Raw genomic sequence first — 26,525 nt, 5'->3', positions numbered from 1 at the left:
CCATTTGTGTAGTGCTCGTATGGAAGGCGAGATAGCTACTTAGCAGTAGTCCACTCAACCATGTTCCTATTTACGGCGGTTCTGTTGCAGTAGCCAACATTAGATAGAGTCATGCCAGCACGCATGCACCCTGTGACACTGTTTTTTTTTTTTTTTTTCCGTTTTATTTCATCCCACCGTTTGCATACCAATTTGGCTCCCCACCTTGGTACACACGCATGTATGCTACAGTTTTGCTGAAACAAGATTGAAGACAACGCGGTGACCAATTTTTATTGAGAGTTTTTTTTTTTTTTTTTGCGTGTCTAACCAGTGAAGCTGAGGTAAACGTGAGACCTTCCCCCCAGACGTCATCATGGGGGATCCAAACACTGTGGAGCTGCGCCCTATCGACGAAGACCACAGCGAAAGGGACAAAAAAGAGGAAAATGTAGGTGATGGGAAGAAATATCATCGAAGGAAGGAAAGCTTAAACAAGAGGAAGGAGAATGCACATGATTTACATAGTGATGACACACAGGGAGGTCAATCAAGGGGGCACAGCGATGTGCATAAGAGGAGGCAAAATGACCACCACCGTAGAGATGGTTCATGGGGTGGTAGTGCACAGACGACCAAGGGTGAAGACGGCGCATCAGCGAATCAAACTTCTAACGAGGCTGCTAATGAAGCTACCAGCGCAAATGCCAACGAAGCAGCTGCGGACACAGTCCGAGCGAGGGAACGGCGAAGCCACGGGCCTAACGAGGGGCAAGACAGCTCCACGTGCGCTGACCTTGATGAAGAAACCAAGTTCATGGAGAACTGGGAAGAAACACAGAAAAGGCTGTACGATCCAACCATAGGGTTAAGGAAGCACTACACAAATGAACTACTCTCATGTGGAGAAAAAAATAACGTACGTGTATTGGAGAAGTGGTCATCTATGATCAACAGAGACATCAACTGGTTCATGAAGACACACAGAACGACCTTCCTAAGGAGAGTGAAAAGAGGGATCCCACAAAAATATAGGTGGAAAGTCTGGTTCCAAATAACCAACAGTAAAATTCTGCTCAACAAATATCAAAAAAAATATTATTTTTTATCCAAAAAAAAATCAAATTATACCAATTTGATAATGATAGATATATCAAGGACCTTTCCCGAGTTATTAATATTCGATAAGTATGCTCAGGAGCAGCTGTTTCGCATTTTAAATGCATATTCAAATGTGGAGCCGTCTGTAGGGTACTGCCAAGGGATGAATTTCCTGGTAGGACTCCTACTCATAGTAAGCAATTTTAATGAAATCGAAACCTTTTGTGTTCTAGTTAGTCTCATGAATAATTATCACCTGAAGGAATTTTATAAAGAAAAATTTCCTCTACTTAATAGATATATATATTTATTTGAGAAAATATTACAATGTGAAGTTCCCGACTTGGTTGATCATTTTAATCAAGAAGAAGTGTTTCCTCCTGTGTACCTACACCAGTGGTTACTAACACTATTCATTGCTAGTCTCCCGATCAAGAGTGTTATAGTTATATGGGACTACCTATTCAGTACCAGCATAAAAACCATTCTTATGATCTCAGTTGCTCTGTTGAAAATATTAAAAAGCTACTTAATGAAACATAAATTTGAAAAAATTTTAAAATTATTAAAATCATTAAAGTATAATGAAAGCAACGATGATATTCTCATTGCAAAATTATTAATAAAAAAATCAGAATCCGTTAATTTAAATCCTGAACTTAGTTTCCTCTTTGATAATATTGAGAGGGAAGATATTCCCTTTGATGGACAATTCAAATTTTTCATTGAAGATATAAACACTTGCCATTTTACCCATGTGCAAGAAGAGCCTGCCCCCAATGGTACTACAGGAGTAACTGATGGCACAAACGTGGATCAGACTGGCCCAGCCAATTCCACTCCTCCAGGAAATTTCACCCCAGGGGTTTTTTCCCCTGGAAGCTTCACTCCAGCCAGTTTTAGCCCGTCCAATTTTTCCGCCCTTGACGGAGTTCCCCTCCTGAACTTTTTCTCAAACCGGGTTCTTAAAAGGGACAGCCTAGCAGAGCGTCAAGGGGAGAGGAAATTGTCTCAGGGAAAGGCGGCTAGGGGACATAGTCGCACACCCCAGGGGTCTCCAAAACTGCAGAGAATTAAAGAACAAGATGCGAAGGAGATGACCCCGTCGTGCAAATGCGATCGGAGGGGAGAAGAAGAAAAGCAAAAACAACATAGTGAATATGAGGAGGATATACAAAATGGGGAGGACAAATCGAAGAACGCACGAGACAGGAATAACATGAACACGTTTTACTACAAAATTTTAAGCAGCAATGAAAAGAATTTGAAGAAAACAAAAAATGAAACCGTGACTAGCCAAAATAGTAGCAACGACACGGGAAATGACATTTTCAGCAATTCGACCAACCAGTCTCATCGGACCCATCATGTGAAATCGTCAAGTGTTCCCAGGTCACTCCCCATCGCAGGAAGCAAATGGAAAACCATCAACATGAACAGTACCACTGGGGAGTACTACGCCGCAGCGAGGGGAAGGCAGTCACTCCGCAGTATGAATAAAAAAGGCTCAAAGGGTGAAAAGATGAATCTCCAAAAGGGAATTTTATCAACCCCGGTTGATTCCTTCCCAAGCAGTTACGAAGAGAAGAAGCATACGCAACTGAATTGTGATGGGAGTGAAGGGGCAGCGAGGGAGAACCATCAAAAGTCACTCAATTCTGCGCAGAAAGAAAGCACCACCGATGAGAGAAGCCACTCGAGCCATGCAGGTAGTAATGAACCTGGCCAGGCAACCACTTCAAGCAGTGCGCACAGAGGGAAGGACGTCACCGAAGACAATGCAAAGGCTAACGCGCACACCTGTGAAATGTACGGCAGTAATGTAAGCGAAGAAAATTTGTCTAGCTTCAACCTAGCCGGACAACAGATTATTAAAAGTAAAAAGAAAGGGCGCCATAACCGTGGCAAGGGTGAAAAACGCTGTGATGAACAAAGTGGTTGTAGAGGGGAACATCAGTTCGATGAAGAGGACGAGGAAACAGACCAACATGTGTTATGCAAAAGTGACTCCTTCGTCGAATTCAATAGAAGAAAGAAATTTGATTCACACGGGAAGAAGCAGGACTCGGGAGAAAAATACAATTTGCTTCAAGGAAAATGCGTACCTTATCGTAATGCAAATGGAAATGAAAAGGATGCAATGAGGAACAATTCTTCTGGGTGCACCTCCCTGGAGGAAAATGTACAAACAAAACATTTTAGACTTAGTAAAGAAAGGAAAAGTCTCACAGGCAGCTTAAAAAGACACGCATATTACCATAATCCAAATGACACCAACAATGAGTGCTACTACCCCTTTAGGGAAAACTCCTCCCCGAGGGATGAAGAAGAAGGCTACTGGCTAAAGGATGATGACAACCCAGCAGAAGAAAGCATCATCACGGGAAGGGTTAAACAATTTGAAAAAAAAATGAATGAAGAGGAGGAACATGAAATTAATAACGCCAAGGAGATACGCAGGACGAACAAAGGAGTAGAAACAGATGAAAGTAAAAAGGAAAAAAAAAAAAAAAAAAAAAAATTGAATGCAAGTCAACGTGCTGAAAATAAAAAGCCAGATGACCAAAATGAAGAAGACCACGACGATGAAGCAGAAGAAGAAGAGGAGGAAAGCATTTTCAGCATTAGCCAATATATTAACCCGGAGGATAGCGAAAAGAAACAAAACAGTGAGGAAAAAAATAATGCACTAGGAATCTTTAATTTAATACACTCCTACGCCAAGGACAGTAGCTGGTTTGACGTTTCTTCAATAAATAAATATTACCAGTTTGGAAAAAACACTGGGGACATGGAGTTGGATGACATAAACGCAGATAACGAAGGGGAGAACAACAAGGGGCGCTATGCACAGGGTTGACAAGCGGGATGATGTGAACTAGTGCACGCCATTTTTTTCAAAACCAACTCAATTATTCTGGAACCCTCTTAATATTCTCCCCCAATTGGGTTATATATGTTTCGCCGGGCAGGAGATCTGCCATGTGTTTGTTTTGTGTATGTGGCGGTTCATTCACTGCAAGTTGCTTTCGAGGCGCTCCACATGTGTGTTCGTGTGTGCGTGTGTGCGTGTGTGCGGGAAACAATTAGCTCGCACGATCGTTCATTTGTTTATTTGTTTGTTTGTTCCATCGCGCGTGTAGTGCACTGCGCCCACACGAGAACGTAACAACTGCACATTTGAAGTACGAATCTGAGTCGAAAAAAAAAAAAAATAAATAATTTAAACCTGATTAATCACTTGAAGTTCATTTTTTTGTGTTTTTTTATAAAATTTTATTTTCCTTTTATTCGTACGAATGTAAGTTTTTTTTTTTTTTTTTCCTTTCCCTTTCACCCCTCAATTTTGTCTAATAATTAACCCCCATCGAACAATTTCTGCCTCGTGACTTAGGGCCTTCCGCGTGAGTATTCTAAGTCGCCGATAATTCATTAACCGATGCTCAGACGGGATTTACCCACCCGTGAGTTTCCCTTTTTGGCAAAGTTCATTTGTTTTAAATTTTGTACATCTGCTATACACGCAGGTCACCCATTTTTTTTTTTCCCCTTCAAGTGGGAGGGTTATTTTTCCATTTGTTCAAAAATGAATTTTTATTTTATTTTTTTTTACAAATTCACCCCGCGGTGACGCTGCCACAGAGAGGGCACAAAAAAAAAAAAACAAAAAATGGCGCTCCATCCGCCCCATTTTAAAAAAATGCATGGTTTGGACTAGACACAATTTTAGACATGCATGACAAGGGAACGGGCAAAAAAAAACAGACTGACGGAAAAATGGTAAAGCCAAGGAAGACACGGGTTTGCACTAAACAGAGTGTGGAGAGAGCCCACAAAACGAAACACAAACATGAGGATGTGGGATCACTCTTCACAATCGCTCCCACTGCTGTTGTAGTTTTCCTTTATATTTAAAAGCCCCTGTTTGTTAACATTTAAAGAGATACCCTTGGGAGAATTCCGGCTCATAGTGGCAGAACCTTCCTGCATCTCCTCACCTGGAGGCTGCTTCTTTTCAGTTAGGTTACTTGGCGAAATTGTTCGCCGGTCAGCAGCAATACCCTTCAGGACAGGGGTGTCTCTTCCACCTCGTTGTGTGCCTGGGTACGGTATACCACTATGAAGCCCACCACGGTATTCCCTCTTTTGTACTTCCCCTTCTTTCTTCACTCCACTTTTGACGGGCTCCTTTTGTTTCCCCACCTGGTCCAAATCTCCCTCCTCATCACTCTCGTGATATTCTTCCCTAATTTCAAAGAAACCATCAGGGCGCAGAAACACGTTGTTTCCATCCCCCCCCGCCTGTGCATCCTCTTTCTCACAATTGGCGCGAAAATTAAGCTCCAAGGAAAGCTCCAATTCTTTCGTCAATTTGTTTAATGACTCATGCACAATGTTATACTTGTCTTGGTAAAATTTTAATTTTCTTTCTAAAAATTCTTTTGCTTTTTCTGTTGTCCTTTCGCAATATGTATTGCAGCCAATGTCCTGGTATATATTATTTGTATATTTTATTTGCCCTTCATAAAAAGCTACTTTAGAATATGGGATTATTATTTTGTAATTAAGTTTCTTCGTTAGGGTTGATATTACTTCTATTGTTTGTTTATACTCGTCAATTGTTTTTTTTATTATTTCTTCATTTTTTTTTTCGTTTTTTATTTTCAGCAGGAGCCTCTTCGTTGCTCCTTGGATTTCTTCGCTTTGGAAAGTTCCCTCATCAGCCATTATTTCTTGGGAGCTTTTAAAGGAGGTGAAGGAAAAAGAACCTCTAACAATCGTTTGTAATACAAACACCAGGGGGTCAACACAAATATATATATATGTATATATGTATAAGCGACTTATGGAAGGAAGTGCTACCTAATTTTCTCAACCAACTTCATGAATTATTCTCCTTTGCTGCTACCTTCACACATTTCTCCTTGATCAAACTGGTGTTGTCATTCTGAAAGAATTTTTTTTTTTTTTTTTTTTTGTGCCCAATAATATATATAGGTAGAGCCTTTTCCCCACGGGGAGCAAAGCACCTTTGCATAGTGTGTTCGCGGAAGGGCACAATATCACCAACAGGAGGGATGCTCAACTGGCTCCGAACCCAGTGCCCTCACTTATATCCTTTCAACGCTCTGTCCATGCTCGCACTAGCAGCATAAACACATTGCAAATCTTCCCTTCGTTCAGGGGAAAGGTACTAATACATACGCTCACACATTTGTTAATTGCGTGTGGAGGTCCTTAACAATACCCTTATTTTTATTTATTTATTTTTTTTAAAGTTAGCCTAAGTTCGTTTTTAATACATTAACGCTGCGGTTTGCCATTGCAAGAGCGACTGCCCTGTTTCGCGCCACTCCTTAAGAAATGTAAATAATCGCACACCTACTTATGAACATAAGCACGATCAACACTGGGGTAACCCACACAGCAGCACACCCGTTCCCATGCGAATACTCTTGCCCAACCGCACTACAACAAATCCAAAATGGAAAAAAAAAAAAAAAAAAAAAAGGAAAAAAAAAAATGCCTCGAAAAATTATGCATTTAATGAAGCTCCCCCCGCATACACACCAAAGATCCAATCGTCGCTTCACCCCCCCCCAAAAAAAAAGAAAAGGGGAAGAAACAAACATGGGAGGTGACACTAGGTTGGCATGGAGGGAGTGTACCACCTCACGGGTCAATTTTTATATATCTCTATGCAATGCAGTACACACAATGTGTGCATTATAATAAATAAGCCCACCTGTATGTGTAGGAGAAAAACGGGGGTAAAAAAAAAAAAAATGTAGAAAAAGGCATATACAGCTTGCCCGGACCCGCTCCCCCGCAGAACTACTTCCCAAACGGTGCACTTCTCAAAGATGTACGTCCCAAACGGTGTAGCTTTCAAATGATGTACTTCTTCAAGTCGAACTGCTTAATGAATCCCTCGAGGGACTTCTTGACCTTCTCCTTGTCAATGACAATCGTCTTGTTCACATAATTGTAGACATCGTAGTTGATGTCCTCCATAATTTTTTCTATGATGGTATGGAGTCTTCGCACACCGATATTCTCCACGTAAAAGTTCATATCATGTGCTGCATTGGCGATCGTTTCAATAGCATCATCTGTAAATTGCAAATCGATCCCTTCCGTTTTCAGCAGGGCAATATTCTGCTGCAACAAATTATTATGTGTCTTTGTTAAAATTTGAATAAAATCATTTATGGTTAAACTGGAGAGGTTCACATGAACAGGCAATCTTCCTTGTAGCTCGTTGAGCATATCATTGGGCTTAACTCTCTGGAAGGCACCAGAAGCGATAAACAAAATATAGTTAGTGTTGATATTTCCATACTTGGTGTTAATTACACATCCTTCTATGAGAGGAAGTAAATCTCTCTGAACCCCCTCCGCGCTTGCATCTGGTCCGTTATAAGATGAATTCGATTTGGAACATATTTTGTCAATTTCGTCAATAAAGACAATTCCTTCTTCTTCTACAGAACTGATAGCTGTTTTTAAAATAACGTCCTGATTCATCGAGGAGTCAATTTCCAACTGCAAAAGTTTCTGTTTCGCTTCTCGTATTGTCATGGTTTTTTTATCATTCTGTTTATTAATATTCTGGTGTATAATTTTGACGCTCTTAATATTTTGGTGATTGCTTAGCGCTTCTTTCACTGCATTCTCAACTGAGTCGTTTGAAAACATATTATTATTTACATAGTTAGGGATGTCAATGCTAACTACCTTGTCGTCCAGGGAACCATCTTTTAAATATTTTCTCCAAATATTTTTCTCCTCCTCTTTTATATTTCCTAGTAAAGAATACAAAATGATATTTTCCACCGTCTCTTGTGCTTGTTCTCTTATCTCAATTTCGAATTTTGTTTTTTGTCTCTTTACGGCTATTTCGACTAAGTCTTTAATAATCTGGTCGACGTCCTTTCCGTGAAATCCCACTTCAGTAAACTTTGTCGCTTCGACCTTGATAAATGGTGCATCCACAAACATGGAAATTCTTCTGGCTATTTCTGTTTTACCAACTCCAGTTGGCCCTATCATTAATATGTTCTTTGGGATGATGTCCTTTTTCATATCGTCATCTACTTGTATCCTTCTCCACCTCTGTCTCAATGCATTTGCTACCACTTTCTTTGCTTCCGTTTGACCTATAATATATTTGTTTAAATATTCCACAATTTCATGTGGGTACAGGCACTTTTTATTCGCTTTACCATTCTTCATTTGAAAATTTATTTTGTCCTTTTCCTTTCCTTCTTCATTTAGATTATCATCACATACTTTCTTCTGCTTATCTCCTCCTACCTCATCATTTTCTCCTCTCTCACTTCTATCACCTGTTTCTTCTCCCCCATGTGTCCCTTCTACCTTCAAGCATTTCTCCTGCCCATCGCTTCTCGCACTACTCTCTAGCGTCTCTACATGGTCATCCATATTTTCCTTCTCCTCCGTCATAGTCATTTTTTTCGTTTTCTTTCCCTTTCGACCTTCTTCCTGCAAACTATCCACGATGATAATATTTTCCTTGGTAATTCTCACTTTGGCAAAATTTTCCTCACTACTTAATTCTTTTTGTTGTCCCTCCTCTGTTTGAAGTGTATTGGCTTCACGGTTCTTCTCACCCGCATCGTACCTCCCTTCGTCTCCATTAGTAGCGGTGTAACGACCCCCTCGGTGGTTAAATCCTAAATGGGTGAGTTTCTCACCGGTGTGTATTTGTCCCCCTTCCATGCCACACCCATCTCGAGAGGATTCCTTCTTTTGAAAAACATCAAATTTGTTCATTTCGCCATTTCTGTGTAGGTTGTTTCTCCCCTCGGTCGAATTAACACCTTCGTATGATGCTCCGTTACAATGCATGCGCATCACCTTGTAATTGACCTGATCCTCCCTCTTGTGTGTACTACCTTCTCCCAGTCCCTCGTAGTGTGATATTATATCTAACTTTTTCCTTCCTGTCTGTTCCATTTTGCACCCTGTTAAAGGTGAAATGGCACCGTTTCGGAGCTTCTCTTCCCCATTGGCATAATTTACCTGTATCGTTAAATCTTCATTCGTTTGGGAATCCGTACCCAGGTTGTTATTTCTGTTCCCTTTGGTGCCATTTGATAGAAACAGTTTCCTTTCCACCCCCTTGCTTTCCATGGAGGAAACCACTGACCCATTTGTAAGCTCGGCCGCATTAAAAGGTATGTTCGAGACTGCATTTTCATTTGTGTATCTTAAGGCATCGTTTCGTATTATTCCTTTGTTTCTGTTTACATAATTAGCTAGCTGAAGGTCACATCCTTCTTCACCACCTTTGACATATTTAAAATTAAGTTGGGGGCATTTTTTCTTCTTGTTTAGAAAATTCACCAATTTAATGTACTTGTTCGGATGGAGGTTTTTCATGGTCTTCTTTTTGAGGATTGGCTGTCAGGGTGTTGGGGCTTCCGCTCCGGCGGGAGGGTTGCATACTCCTTGATCGGCTGCTACGTCGCTTGCAGAGAGCGGTGCAGGCTGTCGTTCTTTTTTTTTTTTATTTTCTTTTTTATGATTACTTTCGCCTTTTTTAGCTTTGTTTCTGGTTTTTCTTTTTTGCTGATCCGCCGGTGACACAGCCGATGGCGAATACAGCGCAAGTTGCTCCACTCAAACAGCCGTCCCTGCGACGGGCCCCACTACGTCACAAACAGGGAGAGTTCCCTTCTTTACGCCGCAGCTAATGATGTTACGCAATGTGCTGCTCGTGTGCGAACAGGTACCTAGCGATATACATACGGCAAACGCATTCGTGAGGGACAACTCTCCCTAAAGAACATTCAACTACAATGGGCACAGCATACATTCGTGTATGTGCCAATGTGACTCATTTTGTATCCATGTATACACAATACTTTCCCTTGGCTTAAACGACCTTTTTTAAAACAAAAAAAATAAAATAGCTGCCCACTTTATACAGTTGAGAAAACAAAAATAATCAACATAGGAAATCACCAATTACATGCTCAACGTTGGCGGAAGGAACAAAGAAACATGAAAACGGGATGCGCATTGTTTAAGCACGCGCGGTGGAAGAGGCGAAAAAAAAAATTGCGCTACAAACACATGGGAAGAAGAGGGTGTTAAAACAGGAATGAAAAAAAAAAAAAAAAAATCCCATATAAAAAAGTAAACAAAAATGCTTATATTTTCGGAGGGTTAAATTTTTTTTTTTTTTTTCTTTGCCTTGCGTAATTTTAACTTAATTTATTTTTACGAATGACCAGTTTGAGCTCACTGTTTTATTGTATTTTATTTATTTTTTTTTCTCCTATCAAAATTTATTTAAATAAAATCATTCCTCCTCATGTGTACCATGCGTGCGCGAGCGATTTTTCATTTATGCTTCCTTTTAACATCGCTTGGTTGTGCTTAACCAAACCGTCGCTCGATGATCCATTTTTTTTTTTTTCCCATGAGGGGAAAACCCAAATGTCCATTGCGTGCTGAGTGTATCTTTGTTATGGGTGAATGCCTGGTATGCACACGCACACCCCCATAAGTCCCCGCCCGTTCATCAATGGTGAGAAATGCGGGCGTGCACATTGCACATGGTTACATTTATGTCCATTTGTACGTTTATATACTGCTTTACATGTGCATACCCCTGTGTGCAGCCCGCGCGTACATTTTCCTCCCCCGACTTATCTTTTCTTTTTTTTCTCCGTTCACCTGAAAAAGCGCAGGTGCCATAAAACCCTCACAGGGCTACATTTTAAAAGAAATGGCCCAAAGTGCACACGGGCTTGCGTAAATACGAAACAGGGGTGAAGGCATGTATGTAAAAGTACGCACGTGTGTATTCACCTTGTTACGAGTTCACGCAAGCGTAACGGCGCTCGACTTGTCTGTTGACCATGGACATACCTCCTCGATCGCGGTTGTTCCGTTGCAAGACCCAAAACCCTTTAAAACACACAAAAGAAAGAAAATAAACAAACGTACAACGCGTTGTATGTGCGTGACGGCAGGTGTCCAATTGTTCACGCAAAGAAAATTAACGCGCACAGGAGGTACACCCCATTTGCCATCCTCTAGTCTTAAGTCCAACCCATGCGCACTTGTGGTGTGCAAATTTCCAGACTGTTTCCCTCCCCTGAGTGAAAAATAATTCTTACCAATCACCCGCATGTTCGTAAAAAAAAAAAAAAAATAAAAATATAATACGCTCAAGTGTGAGGTGAAAATGCACTTCACAGACTTGTTCACAATTTGGCAATTTTTCGTTCGGTAAACCCGCCAATGGGATGTTTCCTTGGCAAGCCTCCCCCCCCCTCTTAGCAGCCACCTTTTTCCTTTATCTACCCCCTTTCTTTTTTGCCATGATGCCAATCCCCTCGCTTTCTTTACAAAATGGGAAGGCAAAACAAAAAAAAAAAAAAATATCACAATGGGTATTGCCTTAGCACGCAGTGTGCTTTTGAAGGGAGATAATTTTTTTTTTTTTACAAGGTAGGTTTTACACAGTAAACGGTTGAACGCGCGCATCATTCGGCAACTGCAATGGGATGGCGTATATGCGCGCATGAAATGCACACAAGTGTGGAAATTGCGCCACTGTGAAAACAGCCAAATAGTACCAAAATGGATAGCTAAATAAAAACCAAAAAAAAAAAAAAAAAAAAAACACACACACACACTGTGTTGAACAATGTGTAATGACCACTGGTATAGTTACATTCAAGTATCTTCCCCCACAAAAAAATGGAATACCCCTTAGGAATATTCCACACTGCTTCGCTCCGTTTTTGACATTTATTCACAATTTAAAGCTGCTGAGAAGGGGACAGTATCGTGTAGCTTGCTTGTTGCTGCGTGAAGGTGTGGAGGAAACGACGTCACTGTAATGGCTTGTTGGAAAAACTATCCTCTCACGCTTATATGCACACACACACACACAGTTGTAATTGCCCATGCTGTTGTTTGGGAACGCTCACATTTTTTTTTTTTTCTTTTTTTCACCTCCCCGGACTTACTCGTAATGCGCTATAGTCGAGGCCGCATTTTATGTCGTCCTTGTCATACTCGGCATAGAACGTTTTGACGTTCTCCTGCATATTTGAAAACATTTGCTGCGTTGGAGGGGTACGGAATGGTGAACGGTGGAATGGTGAAAGGAGGACAGATGGGAGGTATAATTCCCCAAATGGACTCACACAGCCCATGCAGTCTTGCGCGTGGAGGCAACTCCTTTACAGTGTGCACCTCATATTCCCCTACCTGCAGTCTTATTTTATGCCCGGGCAGCCAATTCACGTTGTTAAACTTTTCGATGTCGTCCAAAATGTGGGCATTCAAGTATAGCAGAGACTCCATCTTTTTAAATAGTAAAAAAAAGAAAAAAATTAACGCAAATGGAGTACACCAAATAAAAACACCAATTTTGTGCACTTGCCAAGTGCAGATTATTGGGACTTCCCCCTCCTTACACTGTCAAATCCGACATTGATGAAATGCTTGGCAATTTCTGTAGTTAATTTTTGGCTCTTAAAAAATTCTATCACGAGTTTTTTTTCCTTCTCCAATTCCAAATCTGCGAGGCAAGTCCAAAAGGAAAAAAAGTAAAAATAAGAAAAAAAAAAATGCATTTTTCTTTGTTCCTATGTTTAAATGTTTGTCTGCCTTTTGGCAATCCCCACATTATTGACCTCTACATCTACCTCTCTGCACAATTTCGAACAAATGTAAGCCCTTTTGAAACATGCAACACCATTTCGTCTTATTACCTACATCCCAGACATGGGCAAATCCCCTCAAATGTGAACCATAATTCTTACATAAAAAATCTACCATAAAATGAATAACGTTCTTTGGTTGCTGTTTTTCAATTTCCTGAAATGGGAAAAACAAAAAAAAAAAAAATGTACGAACAAATGAAGTGGCACAAATAGCCAGACAGGAGCTAGCCTTCCTAGGCTCCTGAAGTTGGTGGACAATGTGCACATGCAGGTCCATTTACACAAAAGGTATGCAAACATAGTGTGGTAATATCAAAAGTGGAAAACGCTTCAAGGAGATTTACCTTCGATAAGCAGTCGAACAGTTTGGAAACGGATTTCCTGGAGCAATTTTCCTGCATCATTGTTTATCAGGGGTTGTTCCTTATATTCTGCAACAGTTGGCACTCTAAGGGAAGGGGAAGGAGTTGGCGAAAGTGTATGTAGGTACGCATTTGTGCATATTTTTTTTTTTTTTTGTGGGTTCCCACTAGGATGATAAATGTGTCGAAATGATACCTTGTTCTTTTTTTTGCGAAATTGGAATGAACACCGTTGCACCAGCGTCCCTGCAATTCCCTTAAACAGTTATTTAGCTGTAATACAAATGGTTGTACTTCCTTTTAAAATTATAAAAAATCATTTTTTTTTTTTTAAGTTCACGGGTGAGAATGATTGTAACACGATCGTGCATAAATACACTTGTTCCTCTTTTGACTTGATAACAAAGGATGTGGAAAAAAAAAAAAAGTGGCCCACAGTGGCAATACAATTCTTCCTTCAAGGTAACAGCGCTCTCGCGACAGACGCAGTGTAGACACGGTTGCTTATTTGCAAAAGGGCCAATCGCGTGCGCGCAGGTACAAGAGCGCATATATGTGTAAATATACACTTCCTATATGTACGCGCACACAACAAAACAAACTAGGAAATTGGGGAGACAAAAATGCGTTATGCCAGGCGATTCTTCGTGGTATAATTTTTTACTTTAATTCTCCTTTTTGTAGAAAATGGCCGAGCGATGTTGCTTTTGTGTTTTTTTTCCCCGCAATTTTGTCCACTTTTTTTTGCACTTTTTATGCCAACGTTTTTGACTTTTTTTTACAAAAATGTGTTACATTTTTTAAACAAAATTTCGACTTATTTGTCGTCAAATGTTACCCTTTTTTTTTGCGAACAATGTTTTGCCTCTTTTAATAATTACGCTGCTAATGTGTCCCCTCCAGTTGCCCATTGAACTTGGCCCCGGGGGACCATTTCCCGCGCACGCACATGTGCACACGCAAAAAAAAAAAAAAAAAAAAATCGTGAAGAGTAAACATATGAACAAATGAACAAATAACAAATTAGAAAGGAATAAACTTGGAGAAGTGACTCCACCAAGGTACCCCCAACCTTGGACATTAAAAAAGGCGACAACGTTGTGTAGCCAAAGCGGAGCCGCTAATGGATATGTAAACATGATAGACAGGCAGGTGTTCCAAAACATATGTTGAAAAGAAAAGCACCACAATTACTTCACCTGCTACGCCACTTCCTCCTGTTCCTTCTTTCTTTTTCCTGGCGCGATGTAGCTGTTGGCGGGAATGTTTCCATATACCTTACACCATAAATGAGGGTTGCTCTTACGTCAACACTTGCCATTAGGGATATGGGTCCCCAGTTCAAACTTCCTCTTTCGCCTTGTCGGGAAGGCACGCAATAGGGTGTGCTAAAATGTGCGAACACGTACCTACAAAGCAATATGAATCGTTCCTGCCCTTTCTACGCTTTTACACATGCTAAGGCAAAATTGACGCAACAGCTGTACAGCTCGTCGTAGAGGTCCTTTCCTCCCCCTCCCCCTTTTTGTTCCCACCTTTTTTTTTTTTTGTAACTCCAGATCAGATGAAGGAAAATTCAAGCATGCGCGATTTGCTACTGGTTGTTTGCCACCACCCCCAGTTTAGTGCATGCATAATTATGTATCCCCTGGAGTGACCGGAACAAAAAAAAAAAAATTGAAATTTGAAAATTGCAAAATCTTGTACCGGGGCATACTGCGCAGAGTTTGTCACGCAAGAGTAAAAAGCGCCCTCAACATGTCGAAGCGGGCGTGAAAACAAGGCCTGATTCTTTTGCGCTCACTCAATATAGGCGCGATGTTAATTCGGAACGCCCATACGTTATGAAATTGTGAACGTGAACACCAATACGAAGGCGAACGTCAACACTGAGGCGGGGACACAAAAAAGAAGGAAAAAAAAAAAAGAAGGAAAAAAAAAAAGAAGAAAAAACGGTAGGGCAGTGCTGCATATTGGTCCCATGCGATAGGTTAATCATTTCTCCTTTGTTTCCACATTTTACTAAAGTTACAAATTTGAATATAGAGTTGTCGACAAAGAAGGAATGCGCAGTGGACTTTGTTTGCCGCTGGTCAGTACATAATTCGATATTGTAATTTTTTCCCGTGTTGCTTTTTATTCCCTGCTGTTCGCTTTTTTTTTTGTTTGTTTGGAAAACATGTTTAAGAACAAAATAGCCCTTGGCAACAAAAACTACCTCGGAAACAAGGACAGGAAAAAGTAAGTGCACACAGAGGGGTTGTAGAGCGGCATGGGAGAACAAATTTTTTTCTGTTGCTATGTATGAGATGGAAGTATTCATCATGATGCGTACATTCATGCCCCCCTCACACACACACACACAAATAAATAACGCAGACTAGCCGTGACCATTAAGAACACTTTTAACCTGGAAAGTGAAGAACAAGTGGATGAAATATTAGACAAGGAAAACACATGTATTTGTAAAGTGCAAAAAACAAAAATAACAATTTACCTCTCGAAGAACATCCCAGTTCTTTTCACCATCAAAAATGATATTTTTCCAACCGTGTACACATTATGGAAATTCCCACGCATAATACCTTGCTTTGTCATATACCCACCTGCCTCTGAATTTCTAATGAAGGGAGCAGACTTGATGATACCAGGTATATGCAAAGACGTAGAACATGTAGAAGAACTAAAGGTTGGAAGTGTATGGGGTGTTCGTGTGTTTAATAACCCTCACCCTTTTGCAGTTGGACAGTGTTCAGTGGATTATGATAGTAACCACAACTTTTATAATTTAAAAGGAAAGTGTTTAAAAGTTATGCACATTTTTAATGATGAGCTGTGGAAGCTGGGCTCACAAACTATACCTCACAGCAGCTTCCAGGGGAAAATTATCGACTCGGTGGAAAATGTGGTAGACAATTTGGACGAGTTTAAAGTCTACGATGAGAATAAGGGGGCCAAGAAAAAGTGTGCGAAGCAGACGGGAGGGCGTAGCGGTGGAAAACGCGCAAACGGCGCAAACGACGTAAGCGACATAAGCGATGTAAACGGTGCTATTCATTCCCGCCTTCATGACAACCGCCCTGATGAAAACTGTAGCGATGATCAACGCTACCGAGCCTTCACGGATGAGGAAAGCGAACAGGAGAAGCCCAAGGATGATGAGGGCGGACCCACGGGACGAAGTGAAGCAAAGCAAAAAAAGACGACCACCGAAAAAAAACTAGACAATTTTTACAAACATTTTGCAGTCATACTAGCCCAAAGGAGCAACGCAAAAAGGGACGCACATCCCCTCACCAGCAAAAATGCCAAGGAAGGAAAAAAACAGACCGTGAAGGAAACACAATTTAAGGAACAGAATGTGCCAAGTGAAACGAAAAAAAAATGCACAGTGAATATCGACTCAATGGAGGATGGTTTCTTGAATCAAGTAGATGCTCCTGAGGAGGAGAAAACGAGAGAGGAAAAGAAGCAATGGTTCGATGGTAACCTCGTAACGGAGCAGAGGAAGAGGGAAGACATAAACAAAGCGATGGACAATATCACCCATACAGAGGCAGACATAATGAACGAGTGGGACGACTGCTCAGTGGAAGAAAATGCACAAACTGGTCAGGATGCTAATAATAGTATTTCAATAAAAAATTCTCAAAGAAGAAGTGAATCGAAAGAGGCGAGATATGATGATGAAGATGATTCGGTAAGCGAAGCCTCCTGTGTAGAAGAATCCAATGCTAACATACCCCATGAAAGAAATGAAAAGGACACATTCGAACTGAACAGTGAACAGCAGGATGCACTACTCATGTTCCTCTTCCTTGAAGTAGCTCAATCACTCACTGATGACAACCTCCCATTGGAAGTTTCCGGAGTGTATAGTAGAATGACCAAGGAGTTTTTGTACATACACAGAAATGAACTTTTCCTTGCAGAGTTACTAAAACTAGGGGTACCAATCGACAGTATAAACAAAATAAAAGCAAAACAAGTGAACCTAGAATTGGATGTGAAAAAATCAACGTATAAAAAAATCAGCAAATTTATTCAACATTGCTCCAAGTTAAAAATTATTAAAATAAAAGAAAACAGAAATGTCATGTCCGTCGTAAATATACGAAAAGGAAGTTCTCTCATCTCGTCTTATAAACCCATGTCTTTGGAGGAAAAAAAACTGTGCCAGTTGGAGAAAGGTGAAAATGACACGGGGGGGGCACAAAATGGGTTGGAAGGCAATACGAACAGTGCCCATCAGGATAAAAGTGCAAAACATGAAGCAAAAAATGATGCAAAAAATGAAGCAACAAACAAAGGCGCACAGGTACTCGAATTTTACATGCCATCCTCCAAAGGGATAAACATTTTCAAATGCGTAGATAGCAAATCGGACAGAAGTTCCTACTACAACATTATGCAGTTAAAAGATGTTTTAAAATCGTATGTACAGAAGCAGAAGTTAGTGAGTGGTAAGGATGCACAGGTGGTAAAGCTAAACGATGATTTGAGAGCCATTTTAAATATCCCATGTGAGCCGTCTACGTGTACCATGTCATACGAGTCTCTCCTGAGCCAATTCATCTCGACGCAACTTCCATGCTATGCCATAATCAAGCCGAATGCTAATTTCGATGTAGAGCCAATTAAGGTCACAAAAGGGAAATGCCCTTCCATTCACATCTACGCAGTTGCAAGGATGAAAGGGAAAAAATATGTTACACACATTACAAATTTGTTTCTCTTCCATGTGGATCTGAACAAATTGTCTGAACATGTACAGAAACAGCTAGCTTGTTCTTGTTCCATTGTCATTTCTCCCTCCACCAAAAAGGAGGAAATCCTCGTTCAGGGCAATGTTGTAAATATGATACACGATATTTTGATTAAAAATTATAACCTCCCCAGGAAGTACATTGCGCTGAATACAAAGTAGGGTGCTTTACAAGGGAGGGGAGAAAATGCCCATTGGGGGGGAGGCGACAACCACACATATTTCTTTTCCACCTTTTTGTGAAACCCACCTGAAGTGCATCTATCACCCTTTTTAGAAGGCCACCCAGTGAGCTTTCTCCTGTTTGGTATCCTCACCGACTTGCTTCCGTTATAGGTCAGCAGAGGTTCATACGTTTCTCGCTTCAAAGTGGTAACTATACCCAAGTGGTATAGCTGCCCGTGTCGCGAGTGTACTCATCTCATATGTCTTTTTTTTAATTTTTTTTTCATTACCTTTTTTTTTTTTTTTGCATTACGCGAGATAATTGTGTTAAAAGAAAAAAAAAAAAATTAAGACAATTTTAAAAAAAAAAAAAAAGGGAAAGAATGATCTGTGTGCATACTCCATCGTGTAAGTTTACACGCACGTAAATCTACACACACTTCTGCGTGTAGGATGGCGCTTCCACATGCGCAATCGACAAATTCAGTTATAACCGTGCGCGCGGGGAGGCACGGCTGTGTAATATTCCCCTGGCGGTGGAAAAGAAGGCACCCCGGCGGTACGGGGCGGCATGGATGCAGCAAGCACATCACATAGGCTAAAAATGAGGGGTGGATCCACACTTTCTCAACGTGTTGTATCCGCCAAATTTCACCCCAATTATGATCCCTTTTTTGCTGCATATATTTTGCTGCAGATATTTTCACATAACAAGCAAATTAATTTGACCGCTTCACAGTTAGCAAATGGCAATGGGCAAAGTGGTGTAGTATGTATAGTGGGGAAGTGTCGTCCTCGCGACCCGATACAGGGACAACTAGAAAGTCATCCTATGATGGGCATCTTCATTTTTGGGTTTGACGACCTTCTCCCAATTCTTACACAACAAATCGTAAAGCATAATATAATTGTTGCGCATGTCGATGATGGTAATTTTTATATGAATCCATTCCTTCTTGTCTAGCTCCCGCACAGCTTCCTGGTAGTCATGCACGTTAGGATACTTAATAACCTTGGTTGATAATTTTGCTCTATCCACATAGTACTTGACAATGGCATCATATAAATTAAAAGCACTCTCCTCAACCCTAGCGAGCTCCTGTATAGCTTCCTCTTGAATCCCAACTCCAAAATTATTTCCATCTTCAATTCTGGGTACATTCAATTGAATCCATAATTTTATATTACCTATTATTTCGATCAGCTCAGAAGAATATGCTTTTATTTTTTCGAGTTCTGCACTTATTTGTTTGTGCGAAGGAACGTAATGAGTGTATATAACATTTTCATCAATTACTATTTTTTTTTGTTCATGGTTAATATCATTTTTTGTATTTATTTCTATTGAATCTTTTTTTTTTTCAATCACATCGTGATCATTTGTCTTATGCTTTTTTCGTATATTTTCCTCCGTCTGATTTGAGGTATATTTGTATGAGTCTGTATCTAGGTCACTCGTGTCTAAGATAGAACCTGGCTCTGCATTTACATTGACCAGTGTGTTGAAGTAGATTATCCTTTTCGGGATTCTCTCTCTTAGGGATTCAATCGCTTGCTTTGTTACGTCGTACTTGAACTTGTTGTATTCTTCCTTCACCTTCGGATCGAACGGCTCGATTTTGTCCACCTTGCTCAGGATGTTTTCCATTATGGGTGTAACGGCGTCTGGCTATGGGTGGCGCTGCGTACCCTTGCGTAGCAAGGGAAATTCAGGTATTCGTACACGAGGGGGCGCTTCGTCGAGAGGTGACACCAGTGTGGCTTGTCTGTCAGGTCTACTGCATCTATCACGTCTTGGCTTCTCTCCCCCTCACAACTGCTCTATCTGGACAGCTTCCTCTTGTCGTATTTTTTTTCTCCCTTGTGGTTTTTTTTTTTTGTTTTCCCTTTTTCGCTGCTATATTTTAACTATCCTCCAATGACATGATAATGTGATCACCAGTCAGACTTCTCCGGCCGGTTAGGACGGATGTGAATACCCTCACCTGTTATGTTACCTTCGCTGGTTTGCGTTTGTACACGCAGGATGCAGTGGAGACTCGCCAACAGGTTAAAGCAAATATATATATGTACAGTCGTGTCAATTATGTGGGTTCTCTGCGTACCAAATTTATATGCACGCAGGTAGATGCAGTGGTAGGCAGTTTTTCTGAACTCAGTAGATGTTCGAGATTATGAGGGGGCGTGGGAGGACGCTTGTCTCTACCAAGTGAGGTAATTTACTTAGGGAAAGAAAAGGGTAAAAGCCAATCCCGTAAATACCTAACAGGTATATATACGTATACATACATATATGTACATACAAGGTACAGTCCAACAGACGTTAAAAAGAATCACCGTCTCAAGTAAGCGAAAGAAAAGGTCAAACCACTGACGACGTATTTCGAGCAGAGCAGCATACAGCTTGACTCATGCGTAGAGGAACGTCGCATTGGAATTCTTCCCAGAGGATGATACATATGTCAAATCAATTCAATGACAGCTGCTAAAATCTGCTGTATTTTTTTTGTAAATCCTGAGCATACTAATTATTTTTTCTTTTCTTTTTTTTCCAAACTATATAAAAGCAATTTGTACTACCCCCCTATTGTATTTTTTTTTAAAAAAAAAAAAAAAGGCAAGCAACTTTTTAATGAAAATAAAATTGAAAATTTTGCATTTTTCTATGAAAGGAGAAAAATAAAAAAAACGGGCGGGTTCAAGGCACAAATTTATTTTTTGACCTTTGCGTTCTGCGTCGCGCGTTTTTTTTTCTGTAGGTCCACATTTGGGCATTGTCCCATGGGCGGGGCAAGAAGGCAGCCTTTAAATATGGATTAGCCAATATGGCAGCTAACTGGCGAGGCAGTCTGCTAATGCAAGCTGTGGTGGGCCGTTACCCATAGTGCTCCGCACCCTTTTTTTTTTTTCTTTTTTATCCTTGTATACATGTACATGCAACACGGTTCCCAATAAATGCTGTGCCGTCGCGTAAACAGGGTGGGTATCCCATTTTTCAAAAATTGCTCTACTTTTTGTCCCATTTCTTATGAATATCTTTACCAATTATTGCCCCTTTTTTACATAGTTGCTCGTGGATGGGGAAACCCCATATATCCTCCTTCGTGTTCCCCTGGGGGTTACAATATATGATATCTCGTGGGGAATTCAACCCTATTCGATAGGCAAGTGCGCGTGCTTCAACCCATGTGCAAGGGAAATGATTGTTTATGCATATGGTGGTGTGCCCTCTGTGTATACGGTTAGAAGGTTTGATGAGCCACTCTCCAGAACTCTCGCCCCAAGAATTTGCAATGCGTTATTCAGTGACTGCCCCATTGGGGGCAAAACTTACGATAAAATATGTCCATATGTACACTTTTTTTTTTTGTTTGTTTTTTTTTTTAACCAAACGGGGAACTTTTCGCAGGGGATAAATGCTCCCATTTTCCCCGTCCCTTTAGTATTTCCCCCTTTTTTTTTTGTTTTTCCTTTTTTTCTTTTTTTTTTTTGCATTACACCCTAATAAGAAGCAGCATGTGAAGAGGCAAAAAAAAAAAAGCGTGGTTGCTAACACACGTATATTCGGGTGAGGGAGACGGGTGTGAGCGCTAAAGGGCATTCTTGTGTATGTCCCATTGCGCAAACGAATAGGGGGAAAAACAACCACCACTCAGTGCAACCCCCCTGTTCAGCGAAGCACCCGCTTAGTCACTCACCAAATGGGCCATGTCTAAAAGGGATGCCACACGGAAGCCAAGTAAATATATGGAAGTGTGAAACTACGTACGAGGACGCGAATCAGATTAACATCCCTTTTGCAACGTCCACTACCAAATGCTCCTTTTATTATACGTGTATGGACTAACTGGGTGGAGAAATATGTGACGTGTTTTTTTTTTTTTTTTTTTTCGTTGAACAGGAGACCTTTTACAAAATTGTGAATGGAGACGCAGTCGTCACCATGTGGGCGCAGAACACGTGGCCAACCAATAGTCTGTAAAGCTGCATGGGGTACCAACGCGAGTGAGTATTCATCTGCTGGGATACACACACACGCGGAAGGAAAGAATGTGGAAATATACCCCCACACACAAAAAAAACAAAAAAAACAAAAAAATATTCATTGTCACACAAATATAAACGTACACACATGACTGCATTTGTGAGGAAGCATGACGTTCTGCCTCCTCATTTGTATCGTGTTGCTCCTCGCGCTCCTACTTGGCCACTCAGAAAAACTACCCCACGAAGGAAGGAAGGAAAGACCACTCATAGGTAGTGCTACACTCAGGAACAGCTTGAGAAAAAAAAGAGGTGCCTACAAGCACATAATGATGAATAAATACACACAAAACAAATGTTCGAATAAAAAGCAAACACACATAAATGCGACGCTATTTCTACACGCACGACATGGATGGCAAAAGAGCAACTTGCGTTTCTCCAATCTGTACGTACGTGGGAACACAAACGTAAAACCGAAAACGAACAAGTCAATTGCGAAGCGCTTTAAACTGACAAAAAATGGAAAGCTGATACGAAAAAAAGCGGGCAGGAATCATATGCTCAGGAAAAAAACCTCGTCCAATAAAGCGTCCCTGCGGAAGACCACCACCATTGCTTCCAACCGCATTGCCAGGAAGTACAAGAGCGCCATTCATACGTAGTCCCATCGGGGCGGCACGTTGGACTGCAAGTAGCTGGGATGGACACGTAAGGGGGATAAATTCTACCCCTTCTTTTTTGCCCTTTTTTTGCGTACATTTTAGCCCCACAGGAGGTGCACCGCGTGTCTGCAACCGTTCGTATTCCTCCCATCATTACGCCCTTTTTTTTTTTATTTGTGGAGGGCGCAGTTATTTACTTCTAACCAATTTGCTTATTTTTTTTTTCCCGCCAAAAGCAGACACTTATCAATTGGCTGCAAAGCGGAGAACCGCTCCCACTTGTGAATCGCCAAATGAGATATGCTGATTTAGGCACATAATGCAGAAGAGGTATTTACCTCGCCCCGTTCCACGCATCTCTCATATAGCCGGCTCGACCTCGTAGTTACTTCTAAAGTTACGAATCATTTCGTTCAACTTGGCTCGAACTTTATGTTTCTCGGTCTGGCTAAAACGATCAATGAATAAAACGCCATCGAGGTGGTCATACTCATGCTGGAATATCCTGGCATGGATCCCCTTCAAAATTTTCAAATGTTTATTTCCTTCCAGGTCGTAATAAGTGATGGACACAACACTTGGCCGATCTACCTTCCCTTCAATGCCAGGAAATGACAAACACCCCTCCACCAATTTGGACCGAATTAGACTTGGTTCTACAATGCTAGGATTTATGAAGACTCTTTCATTTTCTTTTTTTTTTTTTTCATAGAGTGCATTCCATACGATTATTCTCATGCTGATATTCACTTGGGGAGCTGCTAATCCCATGCCTTTACTTTCATACATCACGTTAAACATATTCCTTACGAGGGTCTGTGGGGAGGAAGCAACAAAGGGGAAGAAGCGACCTGGTTGTGAACTATACACATATATATACACATATGTGCGGCATTTTTATGCATCTTGTTTATGCCTCCCTGGCGCACCATTTTTCTTACCCTCAAATTGTCATCAAAGTTCACCACCTCGTTACTCTTTTTCCGAAGCACCGGGTCTGGGTATAACACGATTTTCAAATCCTTCTCATTTTGGCCAATTAACATTCGAACGGCGGTACTTGGCTCCCGTCTCCTTATGGTGTAGCGCTTTAGACGCAAGCTATCTCTCCCCTTAATCACACATATGCAAAACATTTCTCCCAAAAGTGACCGCCAATTGTTCCTCCCATCATTACGCCCTTTTTTTTTATTTGTGGAGGGCGCAGTTATTTACTTCTAACCAATTTGCTTATTTTTTTTTTCCCGCCAAAAGCAGACACTTATCAATTGGCTGCAAAGCGGAGAACCGCTCCCACTTGTGAATCGCCAAATGAGATATGCTGATTTAGGCACATAATGCAGAAGAGGTATTTACCTCGCCCCGTTCCACGCATCTCTCATATAGCCGGCTCGACCTCGTAGTTACTTCTAAAGTTACGAATCATTTCGTTCAACTTGGCTCGAACTTTATGTTTCTCGGTCTGGCTAAAACGATCAATGAATAAAACGCCATCGAGGTGGTCATACTCATGCTGGAATATCCTGGCATGGATCCCCTTCAAAATTTTCAAATGTTTATTTCCTTCCAGGTCGTAATAAGTGATGGACACAACACTTGGCCGATCTACCTTCCCTTCAATGCCAGGAAATGACAAACACCCCTCCACCAATTTGGACCGAATTAGACTTGGTTCTACAATGCTAGGATTTATGAAGACTCTTTCATTTTCTTTTTTTTTTTTTCATAGAGTGCATTCCATACGATTATTCTCATGCTGATATTCACTTGGGGAGCTGCTAATCCCATGCCTTTACTTTCATACATCACGTTAAACATATTCCTTACGAGGGTCTGTGGGGAGGAAGCAACAAAGGGGAAGAAGCGACCTGGTTGTGAACTATACACATATATATACACATATGTGCGGCATTTTTATGCATCTTGTTTATGCCTCCCTGGCGCACCATTTTTCTTACCCTCAAATTGTCATCAAAGTTCACCACCTCGTTACTCTTTTTCCGAAGCACCGGGTCTGGGTATAACACGATTTTCAAATCCTTCTCATTTTGGCCAATTAACATTCGAACGGCGGTACTTGGCTCCCGTCTCCTTATGGTGTAGCGCTTTAGACGCAAGCTATCTCTCCCCTTAATCACATATGCAAAACATTTCTCCCAAAAGTGACCGCCAATTGTTGCTACTATGGTTAGGGTCAGTACTAGCCCTGTCCTCTTCCACTTAGCCATGGATTAACGCGATTTTTTTGTTTTCTTTTTATTTGTCCCTTGTTCTCCGCAAGAGGGGGTATGTTTCGATGGTGTGAGCATCTATGTCACTTTTCTTCCGCAGGGGGGGGGAAGTAGGTACCTCGTAAAAAAGCCGCCAACGGAAAAAAAGATAAAAAAAAAAAAAAAAGAAAAGCGGAAAAGGCCTCTTTAATTTTATATTCCTCCGCTTCATTCCTCCTTTAAGAAATTTTTCAAAAGTGAAAAGCATGAAACGTGTGCGACTCCTTTTCCCTTATCAGTTCTGTAAGCGCACGGAGCAGCCTACGAACCGTTCTGTGAAAAGGTCAATGGTGCCAAAAGGAAAAAGGAAAAAAAAATAATAATAATAAAATAATAACCGAAAAAAAATCGCCACCCTTTTGAAGAGTCAAATGGGAATTATCTCACACAACCCCCACCCCGCTACACCAAGTGAGTGCGAAAGGGATATATGATGCCTTCCTCCGCAATTACACCTGTTGAACATTTGTGTGTGGATCCATTTTGTGAGGTTGGTAATACGGAAGAGATCAACACCCGTCTTACAGAAGGGTGAAGCAGTGGCACGATGGTGACATGCCCATGCCCCGTGCTGAGCAATATATGAGGAACAGGAACACGTGCTCTTATTACACCCTTAACTACGACTTGAGGTATATAGCAAAAAGGTTCCAAGTGCACATAAAATTTTTTTTTTTTCCTTTTTTTAAAATCTTCCACGTTCTATAAGAAACGGGGTGAAAAACTTTCATCAAATTGGGATTCATAATCCCCGGGGATGCATTGAGCAATAAAATTCGACACACGAAGCAAATGGAGGGGCCATGTGTGGAAGAAAGGCAAAAGGGGAAAACACGAAAGACAAATGAGAACAACACACAAAAAAATAAACATATATAAAAAAAGCAAAATGAATGTCGCGTGGAAAAACTATCACACGCTGACTACTGTGCATGAACAAATCGGCCTGCATTTCGAAATGGCACATAGTCCTGCACCCTTCTCGAGATAAGCACAAAAAAAATGAAATGTCAAAAAAGGGTCTCTCCGCACCCCATATAAAATTTGCTCTGCCAAATAGTCAATTGCACTTAGCCTGCAACTCGAGTTCTTCCGTCTTGCTTGGGAGGTACATTTTGTTTTTTCTGTTAACGATAAAGTTGAAATAGAGTATCACGGCCTGCACGGAGATAAAAAAGAAAAAAGGGGAAAAGGGTGGCAAAATAAACCCATGAACGTAACATGTCTGGTGAGGGCGTCCGCCAATAACGTTACACATATGCTTATAAAGAGGGACACGACAAGTGCAAGGTATGCCCTTGTTTGTGTCCTTTTTTTTTTTTTTTTCGGTGGTACAAATTAAATAATTTGAATGTGATAGTTACACTTTGGGGCATAAAAAAAAAAAAAAAAAAAAAAAAAAGGGAGGCGCATTATTTTGGAGCCTATGTCGTGCCAGCCTTCTCTAACCTCTCAGGGAAAACTAACACCCACACCCCTCTTCTACTGTGATATGACCCGCGGCAGGTAAAAGGCGGTTA

At 40.9% G+C, this 26,525-nt stretch overlaps 9 protein-coding genes across 9 annotated transcripts; 3 read left to right on the top strand and 6 right to left on the bottom strand.

Annotated features, from left to right (window-relative positions):
• Window positions 1-355: 355 nt before the first annotated feature.
• On the top strand, window positions 356-3,940 carry AK88_00881 (uncharacterized protein; the record flags this gene model as incomplete). Its single annotated transcript, XM_012478525.1, has 1 exon — window positions 356-3,940. One exon carries the CDS (start codon window positions 356-358, stop codon window positions 3,938-3,940), a length of 3,585 nt encoding a protein of 1,194 aa, XP_012333948.1.
• Window positions 3,941-4,944: 1,004 nt separating this feature from the next.
• On the bottom strand, window positions 4,945-5,808 carry AK88_00880 (uncharacterized protein; the record flags this gene model as incomplete). Its single annotated transcript, XM_012478524.1, has 1 exon — window positions 4,945-5,808. The coding sequence occupies one exon, from the start codon at window positions 5,806-5,808 to the stop codon at window positions 4,945-4,947; it is 864 nt and encodes a 287-aa protein (XP_012333947.1).
• A 1,161-nt stretch (window positions 5,809-6,969) lies between these two features.
• On the bottom strand, window positions 6,970-9,486 carry AK88_00879 (ATP-dependent protease HslVU, ATPase subunit; the record flags this gene model as incomplete). The annotated part of the gene is made up of 1 exon (XM_012478523.1): window positions 6,970-9,486. The coding sequence occupies one exon, from the start codon at window positions 9,484-9,486 to the stop codon at window positions 6,970-6,972; it is 2,517 nt and encodes an 838-aa protein (XP_012333946.1).
• A 2,588-nt stretch (window positions 9,487-12,074) lies between these two features.
• On the bottom strand, window positions 12,075-13,198 carry AK88_00878 (uncharacterized protein; the record flags this gene model as incomplete). Its single annotated transcript, XM_012478522.1, has 5 exons — window positions 12,075-12,188; window positions 12,337-12,432; window positions 12,546-12,649; window positions 12,843-12,948; window positions 13,139-13,198. The coding sequence occupies 5 exons, from the start codon at window positions 13,196-13,198 to the stop codon at window positions 12,075-12,077; spliced, it is 480 nt and encodes a 159-aa protein (XP_012333945.1).
• Window positions 13,199-15,335: 2,137 nt separating this feature from the next.
• AK88_00877 (uncharacterized protein) lies at window positions 15,336-18,083 on the top strand (the record flags this gene model as incomplete). Its single annotated transcript, XM_012478521.1, has 2 exons — window positions 15,336-15,397; window positions 15,536-18,083. The coding sequence occupies 2 exons, from the start codon at window positions 15,336-15,338 to the stop codon at window positions 18,081-18,083; spliced, it is 2,610 nt and encodes an 869-aa protein (XP_012333944.1).
• Window positions 18,084-18,903: 820 nt separating this feature from the next.
• AK88_00876 (uncharacterized protein) lies at window positions 18,904-19,734 on the bottom strand (the record flags this gene model as incomplete). Its single annotated transcript, XM_012478520.1, has 1 exon — window positions 18,904-19,734. One exon carries the CDS (start codon window positions 19,732-19,734, stop codon window positions 18,904-18,906), a length of 831 nt encoding a protein of 276 aa, XP_012333943.1.
• A 2,506-nt stretch (window positions 19,735-22,240) lies between these two features.
• On the top strand, window positions 22,241-22,735 carry AK88_00875 (ribosomal protein L35; the record flags this gene model as incomplete). Its single annotated transcript, XM_012478519.1, has 1 exon — window positions 22,241-22,735. The coding sequence occupies one exon, from the start codon at window positions 22,241-22,243 to the stop codon at window positions 22,733-22,735; it is 495 nt and encodes a 164-aa protein (XP_012333942.1).
• A 360-nt stretch (window positions 22,736-23,095) lies between these two features.
• Window positions 23,096-23,871, bottom strand: AK88_00874 (peptide deformylase; the record flags this gene model as incomplete). Its single annotated transcript, XM_012478518.1, has 2 exons — window positions 23,096-23,551; window positions 23,677-23,871. The coding sequence occupies 2 exons, from the start codon at window positions 23,869-23,871 to the stop codon at window positions 23,096-23,098; spliced, it is 651 nt and encodes a 216-aa protein (XP_012333941.1).
• A 242-nt stretch (window positions 23,872-24,113) lies between these two features.
• AK88_00873 (uncharacterized protein) lies at window positions 24,114-24,963 on the bottom strand (the record flags this gene model as incomplete). Its single annotated transcript, XM_012478517.1, has 3 exons — window positions 24,114-24,409; window positions 24,532-24,568; window positions 24,694-24,963. 3 exons carry the CDS (start codon window positions 24,961-24,963, stop codon window positions 24,114-24,116), a joined length of 603 nt encoding a protein of 200 aa, XP_012333940.1.
• Between the last annotated feature and the right edge of the window lie 1,562 nt (window positions 24,964-26,525).

Source organism: Plasmodium fragile (assembly GCF_000956335.1).
Source record: "Plasmodium fragile strain nilgiri unplaced genomic scaffold supercont1.7, whole genome shotgun sequence".
Lineage (NCBI taxonomy): Eukaryota > Apicomplexa > Aconoidasida > Haemosporida > Plasmodiidae > Plasmodium > Plasmodium fragile.
This window is presented reverse-complemented; position numbering and strand designations above follow the sequence as displayed.